Source organism: Fusarium mangiferae (assembly GCF_900044065.1).
Source record: "Fusarium mangiferae strain MRC7560 genome assembly, contig: FMAN_scaffold007, whole genome shotgun sequence".
In the NCBI taxonomy this organism is placed as follows: Eukaryota; Fungi; Ascomycota; class Sordariomycetes; order Hypocreales; family Nectriaceae; genus Fusarium; species Fusarium mangiferae.
In genome coordinates this window covers 983,472-995,518 of record NW_024573927.1, presented here as the reverse complement: position 1 = coordinate 995,518, position 12,047 = coordinate 983,472, and the positions used below count along the sequence as shown (strand labels likewise).

The window sequence follows — 12,047 nt, the reverse complement described above, 5'->3', positions numbered from 1 at the left end:
AATTCAATTTTATTATTCATTATAACGGATTATTGCTCGGGCTGTGAATGTCTCCTTTCTGACTCGATATATGACGGCAATGAACTGGAACATCTTGCGCTGCTTTCAGGAAGCCCAATATCCTCGGCGTCGGGCTGCGAATCCCCTTTCTGCTCCTCCATTGTGAGCTGTACAGGCAGTACCAGCTTCAGGGCTGTCGACGCAACATTAATAGTTACATGTAGTTGATATGTCCTGGCAATCAGGCAAGAATAAAAAGTAGGCAAAAACATTTTCTTATCGCTCGCAAAACTCGTGATGGGTATTTCGATGTGGCTGCTGAAGGTTTCAGCAGTCTCGGTGACAACGCTATCTGTTTGTTTCGGTGAATTCTTCTCCCAGCTTAAACTGGCCTCTGCCTTCTTCACGAGGGTCTCGGAGCCATTATAGCAGTCTCTCGCGTTGACGATATGAGGGAGCTGTTGCATGGGCTCATCTTGTGACCATGTTTCTGATTCAATCTTTGCAGAAACATTGCATGTTTGTGGTAAGCTAGTCTTCGGGTCGCTCAGCTTCAATCTCAGAGATGTTGTAATCGTTGTAGGATGGATACCCTTTCCGCTGGAATCAAGAATGATCGCGGTGGGTTGATCAGTATATAACGTGACCTCACCCGAAGAGCGACAAAAGACACTGGATTTGAGTTGCTTTGTTGACGCGAACTTGAAAGTTCGATTGGCTGTCGGGATCTTCAGAGGCGGGTGCTCAACATGTCCTGGCAAGAACTGAACGGTCTCTTTGGCTTCCATTTTGGCATACTCTGGGTTTGCCGAGTCCCAGACCTGAGCAATAACACCATAGTCAACACGCACCCCTCTTGGGATCATCGCGTCACCCTCCCAGCCCGTGATACTGGGTGGGAGATGTGAGTGCATTTGTCGCGTTTCTTGCCATATGACGTTATGCGAACAGGCCTCTGTACCGAGGCCATTTGGTAGTACAAAGTAAAATGGAATCGTGTAAGTCTCATTTGCTTGCAGGACCTTGTTCGCTGGCAATGCCGCTTCCTCAATTGGCATTTCCAGATCAAGTAATCGATGCCATGTCTCAAATGATAGATTCGCATTGGGTCGCTCGACGCTTGAGTCGCAAACAAACTTTATTGAGATCTTTGTGAAAGGGATCTGCTTCTTAGGCTTGATGTTGACAGTGCCCATAACTATGGAGCCAGGACGATAGCGCTTAGATGCATAATGATCATGGATATTAATGGTCAAGCCATTTTTCTTAGGTGGCAAAATAGAATTAAGGCTCTGTAGGGCTGATGGATTGAACGGGCTAAGCACCGGGCGTGTCTGAAGAGGGACGCCGGATCTTTGCGTGTAAGGAGGCTCCATATCGACGATACTGATTGAAATTGATCCGACATCTTGGCGATATTTGGCCTTATTGTTATACAATTCCTGCCTGACTAGGCATCTACACTTTTCTCAATAAATCGAGTCAATTGACCAAGGCAAGTGACTCACGAATTCTGCGTATTACATGCCATCGGCTTAATCTGACCCGACTGTTAGGCCTGGGAGTAAAATGCGCGTCGGGACAGACCGCGTAATTGAGTCACTGGGTGTCGCAAGCACAGTCATCAGCTAAACTATTGATCCGTCAGCCAATTAAGAGCCTGTTAGGGTCGATTAAAATTCACGGTTAAGGATTTTCTTATGCACCTTTTTAGTGTAGCACGGCACGTATGATCCGAATTAAGGTAGTGCTCCGTCCGGGCTGATTAATGCTCAACGACGACGCTAAACACCAGAGATGAATTTGATGTGATTGGAGGGATAAGACATCGCGAAGGAACTGTTAGCGTCAATGACAGAATCATCCACGACAGCAGAATTCATAAGTGCTCACGCAATCCTCGAATTACAAAGCCAATGGCCTGATGATTTGGAAGAAAGTGTCCAAAATGACTTACGAATCTTGGACTGGACTTATTACACCATCGATATCATCATCATACAGACGACAGCCTCCACGCGACGTAGAGCCTTCGATGCAGAGCAATACAGGCAACGACAACCACAACTGGTCTAGATTGATGGATATGGCAGAGTCGTAAATGCAATTGGTCGTTATACGGAAGCCTGCACCTGGATATCTGGCCGTTCTGTATCACTAAAGGAATAATCTTGGAGCCTGGCCATGACGATATCCATAACTCGTCAGGCAGTATCTCTCTACTTCACCCGCCGGGTGTTACATGCAGGCATACGCAAAAAAAGAGCCAGACGAAAAACACGCAGGCGTCATGGCAGCTGCCAGCATACGGCAATGCATGTACTCATCCGAACCGAGTTGATGACGGCGATGCGGCTGACAAGCTAAGATGCCTTCGATATAGCCTGCAATCATACCAAGCTCAAGCACATACGACCATACCTATCAGAGAACTCGGGATCCCGTCCGCTCTCCCATAGATAAGCTGGTAAGGGGCGGATTAGTAGTTGGGTCGGTGACGACCAGCGAATCCCCGCTGTTGTATGTTTTTGCCGACCTTGATAAGACGAGACTTCCCTTTTTGGAGGTCAAATCGTTGTGATGTAGGAAAGTACGCGGTCGTTATGAAGGTCTATGCCCTAGCATGCCGTCCTGGGATGCCACCCTTCCCTTTCGATCTTTATTGATATTATTGCCGAAGCTCTCTAGCTCACTGTTACTGAGCAGTTAGCAACCCGTTTATTGCCAGCGTTGTCCGACATAGGCTTGAGAGTTGTATGCCCAAAGAGCTGAGCATCGACGCTCACCAAAGTCGCGTCGGGATTACCAGTCGTAGAAAGAAAATAGCTCTCATGACCCTGGATAGCCCCAAGAAACGTATGTGAGCTCGCCCTGATACAGCGTCAACATTTCTTCCACCAGAGAAGGCTTACTTAGCAGCCATGGTATCGACTTTCGTGTTCGATAGGCGATTAAATTTCGACACCATATAGAGGATTTATACGGCCACCAATTGCAGGAGATCGTAGATTTCCGTTGAGACAAGGCGCGCGACGCAAAAGCCCGTTGTCAGTCACTGATCTCGGTGGTTTCGATGCTTTAGGTTGATATGCCCTTGCCAAAATCTGTAGGCTGTGTAATGGTTCATTAAGTTTATTTACAGTGGGTGCTAGCGCTAGCGATCACCAAGGCCGAAACATCCTCGCTCCCGATCCAGACCAGGAACTGGGAACCTCATTGTGCAGCTGTTTGACAGGGGAAGACAATACCCATTTAACATAAAACTTTAGAATGCTTTCAATACAGCCTTAGTAAAAGAGGAGGCAGAATGCTAGGCTGAAGGTTGAGGAGTTGAAGTATGGCTAACCCTGCCACGAAGCTGAAAACCCCTGGTCGTTCCAGTGAGAATTATCCAATTGCTGATGCTATTGGTGAAGCGCTTGAGACTTGGCAGCGCTCTTTCAATGGTCACCCCTCCCTGGAACTGTATCAGCCACAGGCGGCTATGCAACAGGGCGGACCTTATTCCGTGGTGATCTGCAAACCTCAATTATGCCTCTTTCAACGTGAATCAGCCTTGGAATCACAAAAACAATGTGAAGGCCCACACGGTAATGTTGTCCATGCTGCTTTGCAAGTATTCGTAGCCAATTCAGTGTTACATATAGATATCTTCAGCATGTACAAGTCACACGTCCTCACAACGCCAACATCAATCCGTCTCTTGGATATCAACGAGTCCAGAGACGGCATTGTTCGTTGCTCCATGCGGGTAGTCGACCTAAACGATGAGAGTATCGAATTCGCCGCCGTCTCATACACATGGGGCAACCCCACTACAGTTCATGAAGAACCCATGCCCGATATCGATGGCTTGGAATTCGAAGAACACGCCGATAAACTTCCTTTCACCTATTACAGCCCCGAACTGGGACCCGATGGCGAAAAACTGGTAATGGTTGATCGCGCCAAGCTTCTGTACTACGATATGCATCGATATGTCCCCCATGAAGAGGTGCTTTGGCAAAAGCGCACGCACCATGAAATAGAAGTTGATGGGAGTCGAGTACCGATCGAAGAAAACCTCTTATCGTTCTTTCAATCAGTCTTGAAACTTCGTGCTGTGATTGCTCCAAACCCAGGCGAACCGGAGAGCTCGACTTACCGCTCCATCAATATGCCCATCTGGGCTGATGCACTGTGTATCAACCAAGCAGACCTCGACGAGCGAGCTGCCCAAGTCAAGCTTATGGGGCGCTTATACAAGTCAGCGAGTATAGTACTTGCTTGGGTCGGCCAATATGACAGGCTTGCAGAACTAGCGATACAGGCAATGGGTAGAATTCTTGATTTCGACGCAACTCGCCTACACGCACAAGACTCATCATACCAAGAACAAGAGGAAGTCACCATGTCCTCAGTGCCGGGGATGACAGTGATGCATTGGTTCGCCCTATTCTCTCTCTTCCAACGACTCTGGTTCCGTAGGGCTTGGGTCGTTCAGGAGGCAGTCTTTGCTCGGGATATCTTGATGGTTTGCGGCGCGACGCTGCAAAGTATGGACTTCGTCTTAGCGGTTGCTGGATTTCTGGAACAGACGGGAATCGATATTGAGTTATGCCAGTTTGGGCATAACTTCCTCACTAATCGAGCTGTATCAGACCAGTCTCAACATTGGGAGAAATTGTCGTTGCTCTCTGGACAGCCAGCGAGGGCGGCAAATGAGTTAAAGGTGACTCCGCGCGATGCTCTTTCTTTTATCCTTGGATACCATCATACTCGCTCGCGTCTTGGGCTCTGCAACGCTGGCCTGCCTATGGTCACCCTGCTTCCAGACGAAGAAGGGGAAGACGGGAAAACTAAGGGCAAATCATGTCGATGGGCCGTAGAACTTCCCGAAGTTACCCACCTCATCGATCACGATATAGTGGAATCTTTCTGCGAGGAACTGGGTCTGCCTGGCTTCAGATTTGAACGCCGAAAGCTTCACCTGCTTTCTGTGCTCTCCGACTTTAGGGAGCTTGAAGCTACTGATCCCCGAGACAAGATCTTCGCTTTTCTGAACCTTGCCGAGGACGGTCTCGGACTGCAGCCAGACTACAGTGCCGACGTCAAAGAGGTCTTCATACAAGCAACAAAGACCATGATTGACAAACGCATTGGTTCGCACCTTGCGGTTCTCTCCCATGTGCAAGACCTTTCAGACACCAGGATCCAGGGCTTACCAAGTTGGGTGCCAGACTTTAGTGCCAGACTGGGCCGGGTTCCGCTCGACCAAGGTGGGCATGATGATCGTTTCTGCGCCGGCACTCATGACGATATTGATTATGACGACTGGGTAATTCATATTGATCCCGGTGATAAGCTAAGTGTCAAGGGCATCAAGGTGGATACTGTCTCTATATCCACAGAGTTGAATCAAGACCCTGTCATCCAGGCTCTTCGACTGGCATTGCATAGTCCGGCCGAATATCCTGTTCAAGTAAGAGCATGGCGTGTCGAGGAGACTGGACATAATCGCTCAAGACGATGCATCCGCCCACTACAAACGGTGACCCGGGTTGAAGCCCTATGGCGCACTCTGATCATTGATAAACTGACCGAGGAGGAGAACGACTTCGGCAGTTTGGACTCAAGAGTGAACATAGGGACGGGCTTCAGCAACTGGATTTTGACTGATATCCTAGAAGCTCGCGACTTGCTTGCTGAGTGGTCAGGACATTGCTCGGTATCATGGACATGGGAACTGATTCAGAAGTCATTCACTACTCGCTTGGCTCTTTGGTCGGCCATTTATGACGCACGGCAGGTGTCCAATGAACTGCAGGTGCCAGATCTCGAAGGAGCTATAGCTGATTTCAGGGAAAAGGTAGAAAAGGAGGTAGGACAGCCAGACGACGATGTAGAGGATGAAGAGGAAGTAAGGTATCAAGACCAAAAGTTGGCACAAGAAGCAGATCAGGAGGAGGAGAGGAATCATGGAGAAGGGGAAGGGGAATCATTTGAGAAAGGAAGATTTGACAGAAAAGCTCAGGGAGCAGGCAACACTTCGCGGGAAACAGGATTTTTACCCGCAGCACGGCTCATCAGCGAAGGCTTTCGAGCTCCTGCGGTGGTACAAGACGAACAAGATAAGGACCCGTTGGGGGGCAAGTATAAACGACCTTCGATGCAACGACTGACTCCACTGGGACGGAGGAAGCTCCGCAACTTCGAGAAGCACATGCGGAATGCTACTCAGGGTCGGAAACTCTTCATGACGGAGTCGGGGCTGTTTGGCCTGGGACCCAAGGCTCTTGGCCAGAGTAGCAGCAAGGATGAAGTATGGATTTTGATGGGGGCTCGAGTGCCCTTTATTCTACATCATATCGAAGGTTCCAAGTACCGCGTTGTTGGAGAGGCTTATGTTCATGGAGTGATGTATGGCGAAGGGTATGATCGTTACACTGGCTGGGACGAGTTTGGGCGTAGTGGCGTGGATACGATACAGTTAGTTTAGAGACAAGGAGGTCACAAAATAAGGCAGTCTAGATGACTCAAAGATATTATTGGGGATAAATATACTATACATAATTTTGAATCGAATATTATGATCGTCGCACCAAAACAACTCATGATTCTTGAGCAATGATGTTGACAGGGGTATAGCCACCCGGGCTACCACTGGATATATACAAGTAGGTACCAGCGCCTGTCCGGGTCTGGTAGTAAAACTGATCATTCACCTGACCATCCACGGTGGTGCAGCCTAGGGGTAAGCCGTCGTCATCAGTTGGGCACGCAGCTTTGGGTGCAGTACAAGAGAGGCTGCCGCTGACGATTTGGCAAGTCAAGTAATCGTAGGCCAGGTTGGGCCCAGTGTTACCATTCTGGCAAAATGCAAAGTAGGCAGGGTCAGAGATTGTTTCTGCATCGGCGTAGTATGCGCATATCTGAACTCCTGTGTCTTTATCCCGCAGTCGGCCTGTGCTGGGGTCGAGGATGATTGTCCTGGTACGGCTGTTTCCGGTCTGAGGATTGAATAGCAGGATGCTACCATCTTGGTCGACGCCTTGGAGGGGCGCGCCTTGTACAGCACCACCGCCGCCGACAATGGTGAATGTAGGGGTGGCGACGGCGGTGGTGGTCGTGCTCTCGGCCTCGGCTGTCGTAGTGGTAGATTCCGCAGCCGTTGTTGTCTCAGCCTCAGCCGTTGTGGTGGTAACTTCGGCCGCGGTGGTTGTCTCAACTTGGGATGTTGTAGTAGTGTCTGGCGCGGTTGTGATAGTAGTGCCAGTCTCGACAGATGTTTCAGATAATGAAACGGTGGATGATCCTTCGGCGGTTGTCGTGGGCTGTGTTGTCGAAGCGATTGAGGTTGAGATTATGGTCTCCGAAGCTAAATAGAAAACCACGATTAGCAATTTTCCAGCCTTGTTTCAGCATGCTCTCCTTGTAGACATACTGGAGGACCTGGGCTTGCATGGACCGGCAAGCGCAGAGTCTGCGACAAGAAGGCCAATGGCCAACATCAAGACGTTGGATCGCATCCTCGGCACGATGATAATTCGCAAACGATTGACTGAGGTGAGTGACGAATCAGAAAACAGAGGACAAAAGAAATGCAAAAAAGATCAAAGGAGATGGCTAGTGTATATGTGTATATTGTTTCGTGGTGTTGATTACGATCGTCTCATCTCCCTCAAATCAATAGTTTGCTCTAGCGCGCCACAAGATCAGGAGAAAGAACTTTGTGCTCAACAATAATTGGCTGCTCCGCGACAACACCCCAGGCACCGCTCGGAAACGGGCTTAGCTTGGCCCCAATGGAAAAGCCTGTTGCCCACTACGGCCACGTCGGCAATCTTCGAACGATGGAGCTTTACTGTAACGGTTGGCGATCCAATAACCCCAGGTCACTATTATTCGTTACCAGACGATGTAAGGGGATATTACTCTATTAAAGTTCAATCAACAATATGGTTGGCCGATAGCGTATACCAGCATAGAGAACTAAGCAAACATGCGGATTTTCCCACTCAATAGATTATAAAGTCATCTTCCTCTCCATGTGCAAGAGGATCGAAACCGGCGGACTGTCACCTCATAGCTAGAAACTCTCGACTAATGAGGCTACCATAGAGGGAATGTTTACATAATATCTGGCTCTAAACTCATACTTCTTCCTCTTGGTCCTCCCCAACTGGCCAGTCGGGCTGATGCACCATCGCCATGACGAGTCCCGGCTTATCGGAAGTGATACCAAGATGAGTCTCCAGGCCCATCCGCCAAGTAGATGGGTAGAACTGGCGATTCTGGAACATAAACATGGATCCGATGAGATGGAACTTGTTGGGCTTCGGTCCATCATCCGTTGAAACCTCGTGACGAACCACATCATACCAGCTGTGATCTACCAGCCTTTGGATGACAGCTGCATTATCATGAGGCCGGAGAACATCTGGGTTGGCGAGTTTCTCTAGACGTTCGAGCCAGGCTTCTTGTGTAAGGTTCCTGCCCAGCTCAATACCATGACCCATGCCATCTCGACAAGGCTTATATATATAGTTATTCCTGACGTTGGGGTCGGATTTTGACTCAAGTAGCAGTTTTTGCAGCCCCTTTGAGCCAGGGTTGATGGTTTGAACGATCCCATCAGCAACAAGGTCGGCCTCCTCAGCCGTCAACACACCACGTGAAACCATATTCGGAAGCTCTTCAGGTATGATGCCAAGGAGTCGTTTGTCATGCACGATGAATACAGTTCGAAGATCATTGAGAGGCGTCATGGACAGTTGGCGAGCGACAGCTGGTTCCAGTTCGGCATACTCTTCCTGCAGCATCTCAACAAGCCACTGTCCCAAGAGCCTGTTCGCCGCCTTATCCCAGAGAGCTAATCCAGTTGGAGAAGTTTCATCAGGGCGAACTTCCAGGTCTTGAGGACGAACTGCTTCGACTGCTGGCCTTCCGCGTGCGACATTGACAGCTGAGAGGATCTTCGAGTCAGCGCCAGGCCACTTATCTCTGATAGAGTAAAGAGGCTTATCGGGATTGAATAATGCCATAAGGTTGTTATAAGATGTCTAAATTTTGGCAGATTGTTAGCTTCAGAATACGACGCAGAAGTAGTCGCAGCACTCACATCCATACTATTCACAGGCTCAAGTCCTCCCTTACTCGCACCAAGTTCCCGAAGGCCATTTTCACCCAGAGCAATTCCCATAACGGCATTTAGAGGAAGCCTTCCGTTAATTTCGCATACATACGGTGACTCGTCACGCAAACCGTCTGGGCTGCGACCAAATAGTAAGTCGCTTCGCCAGCAACCAGCATGCTCGGCATAGTCTGGAACGCAGCCACTAGACGCTACCCATCGGAGGAGCTCCTCTTCCGACGGATCCAATGGCATACGCTCCGGAAAGCGTGCCTTCTCGTCTGTAAACCAGCGGGCCACGATATCGACAAAAACACGGCCAAGGAGAATATGAAGTTGCTCCAGCCGTGAGAACAGAGGATCCGACACCGCAACGGCATGTGGCGAGATGCGTTCCATGATTCCGAAAGATAATTCACCACCTTTGGCGTCGGCGTAAAGATGCTTACGAAAAGTCTCAAGCTCTCTAGCCCGACGAGCAAGGTTGCTGCAATATGCAGGGATCAACCGCTGCTCTTCGGCACTTCGGGAGACCGAGACTTGCATGAGCCCCGGCCGTTTGGCAGCCATGGCGGGCATCTTTGTTTCACTTTTGAATGTTCTTCTAAAGAATTGCACCGTATAGTAATTAGGAGAAATTTAGAGCGCTGAAATGCCGTCTGCGATGCTTATAACTTATACAGACCCCTGTCAGTCTTGATATGACAAGAAAGGGCGCGTGCGACACCACCTACCTATTCTAGCCTTATTCTGTCTCCACGATAAGCAGCGTATTACGCTGGGAGAGGCTGTTCTGAGAAGGATGACTGTAGTCAGAATTTAGAGCGTAAGCGATTACGCTGCCACGAACTCCTTCGGACTTGTCAAGGAGCCCGGTTTAATACGCCAATGACGGCAAATAGTGTGTCTGACTCCTTGGTAGCTCAATGGAGTCATCATTTTAGCTTTGAGGGAGAGGCCGAAGGTTTAGTGACTGCTCACAATCCCTCCTATCGCATCATTAATCAACCTGCCAAGATCTTCTCCGTGTAAGCCCTAAAACCTCACGGCTAATGCAGGTTGCTCCTACAGACACTCTTCTTGGTAGCTTGACACTTTTGTTTCATCATGTGATCGGATGTGATGCAGCGGTCGTTTTCTGAGCAGTAGATAAGGATCTCAAAGATAAAAGACCCTCACTAGAGCCTTGCCTTCTACCATCTTCGTGTCTTCCTCGTTCACTTTAGAATATTACATACTCTTGAAGGTAAGTCTCAACAGTTTCCAACCAAGAGAGTTAAATTACATGGGGTACCTTATATTGATAAGTTGAACTTGTACTAGACAACGACAACCTTGGGACTGACTTTGGAACTTGAACTTCCCAGTATATATGATGCCATATGCATTCAGAGTTTGCCTTTTTGCTAGACAAGTTCGATGAAGTTCTGTTCTTGATCTTAATAACACTTCTGAAGTCGGCGTACCCGTTCGCCACGCCACGCAGAAATGCATAGATCTGCCTCCTACAACACTCAATCCTGCGCCATACGACAGCTTCACTGGCTGATCAAGAAATCCAGTGGCAATTGGACAGGATCGTATTTATGTGAGGGGGTTCTGAGCATCTCGCATCGCATAGTGAGATATCCCACCAATCGGACCTTGCATTCCGTGACATACGACATCCGGTTAATGTAATTGAAGTGGAGGCATTTTGCCGCGAGAGAATCTAGATATAAATCAAGAATAATGCCCTCTACCTCTTACCTTGGATGTTTGGCCAATACACATTTGTATAACGGCTGTCACTCTTGTTCGTCGAGATGAAGATTTTCGATCAATGCCTTTTCCTGGTAGCTGGCCTGTCTGAAGCTCTTGCTAGTCCTGTTGCCTCGATGGCTGCCCAGACTACGAAGAATCTTATCGTATTGTATGTGTTGCTGGCAGGAAGAATCAGCTCAGACTAAGAAATGGTAGTGGTGATTCTTACTCAACCGTGGGTTTCTGGCCTGGAGGACAACTACCATCGGCTTCCAACCCTATCGGGAACCCCGGGCTGCCAGGGCAGACGACTTCTGCTGGTCTCAACTGGGTCGGCCATGTCACGTCAACTCTCAATACGTCACTGATTCTCACATACGACTTTGCCTACAGCGGAGCGACTGTCGACAAGAAGATCGTCAACTCATGGGCCCAGTACTCGATGTCGGACCAGGTGGACCTCTATAAGCAATATGTTGCGCCTAAGATCACAAAGGTCGACACCCTCGTCGCATTCTGGATTGGTATCAACGACGTGGGTGAGGCGTTTTGGAGCAAGAAGAGTGCTCTTGTTACCGAGTGCATAAACAGATATTTTGAGCTACTGCAGGTTCTTGTCAATGATGGCTACAGCAAATTCGTCTTGCTGAGTATTCCTGGTAAGCCCCAATCGTTTAGGAGAAGAAAGTTGAGTTGTCTGACTCTTGATGAAGCATATGCAGATCAGTTCCCCAAGATGATAGGTCAGCCGGAAGTTGATCTGGCTCGCCTAAGATCCGACATCATTTCCTACAACAACGCGGTCAAAGCCAAGGCAGCAAGCTTCATATCCTCTCATCCAAATGTCAAAATTCAGATCTTCGATACAAAGCCTTCATTTGACCAGGTTGTCAATAATTACGCGGCTTACGGAGCCAAAGATGCTACTTGCTTCGGCGCAAGTAACTGTCTTTGGGCAGATGACTACCATGCCAGTGGTGCCATCCACAAGCTCTTAGCCCAGAACTTGGTGAAGGCAGTGAAAGGAGTTTTTGTCTTCTAGGGCAGCATGGAGGTGGGATCATTGCAAAGTGTACAAATTCATGTATTCGAATCTCACTCTCTTCAGCCGTCTGGCAGACATTTATTTCGATATGAGTGATCCTCGGTGGTTCCTTCGAATTTACTGCTTACTTCCAATTTCCATACTGGC

General features: G+C 48.8%; 5 protein-coding genes and 1 non-coding gene across 6 annotated transcripts; 3 read left to right on the top strand and 3 right to left on the bottom strand.

Annotated features, from left to right (window-relative positions):
• Positions 1 to 29: 29 nt before the first annotated feature.
• Positions 30 to 1,058, bottom strand: FMAN_13458 (uncharacterized protein; the record flags this gene model as incomplete). The annotated part of the gene is made up of 1 exon (XM_041832928.1): positions 30 to 1,058. One exon carries the CDS (start codon positions 1,056 to 1,058, stop codon positions 30 to 32), a length of 1,029 nt encoding a protein of 342 aa, XP_041683343.1.
• Positions 1,059 to 2,411: 1,353 nt separating this feature from the next.
• On the top strand, positions 2,412 to 2,527 carry rrna28. The gene has a single exon (XR_005994018.1). It is a non-coding gene; the product is annotated as a ribosomal RNA (ribosomal RNA).
• An 810-nt stretch (positions 2,528 to 3,337) lies between these two features.
• FMAN_13457 (uncharacterized protein) lies at positions 3,338 to 6,478 on the top strand (the record flags this gene model as incomplete). Its single annotated transcript, XM_041832927.1, has 1 exon — positions 3,338 to 6,478. The coding sequence occupies one exon, from the start codon at positions 3,338 to 3,340 to the stop codon at positions 6,476 to 6,478; it is 3,141 nt and encodes a 1,046-aa protein (XP_041683342.1).
• A 112-nt stretch (positions 6,479 to 6,590) lies between these two features.
• On the bottom strand, positions 6,591 to 7,508 carry FMAN_13456 (uncharacterized protein; the record flags this gene model as incomplete). The annotated part of the gene is made up of 2 exons (XM_041832926.1): positions 6,591 to 7,357; positions 7,424 to 7,508. The coding sequence occupies 2 exons, from the start codon at positions 7,506 to 7,508 to the stop codon at positions 6,591 to 6,593; spliced, it is 852 nt and encodes a 283-aa protein (XP_041683341.1).
• Positions 7,509 to 8,132: 624 nt separating this feature from the next.
• Positions 8,133 to 9,682, bottom strand: FMAN_13455 (uncharacterized protein; the record flags this gene model as incomplete). Its single annotated transcript, XM_041832925.1, has 2 exons — positions 8,133 to 9,041; positions 9,101 to 9,682. The coding sequence occupies 2 exons, from the start codon at positions 9,680 to 9,682 to the stop codon at positions 8,133 to 8,135; spliced, it is 1,491 nt and encodes a 496-aa protein (XP_041683340.1).
• A 1,235-nt stretch (positions 9,683 to 10,917) lies between these two features.
• On the top strand, positions 10,918 to 11,897 carry FMAN_13454 (uncharacterized protein; the record flags this gene model as incomplete). The annotated part of the gene is made up of 3 exons (XM_041832924.1): positions 10,918 to 11,024; positions 11,072 to 11,514; positions 11,569 to 11,897. 3 exons carry the CDS (start codon positions 10,918 to 10,920, stop codon positions 11,895 to 11,897), a joined length of 879 nt encoding a protein of 292 aa, XP_041683339.1.
• Positions 11,898 to 12,047: the final 150 nt, after the last annotated feature.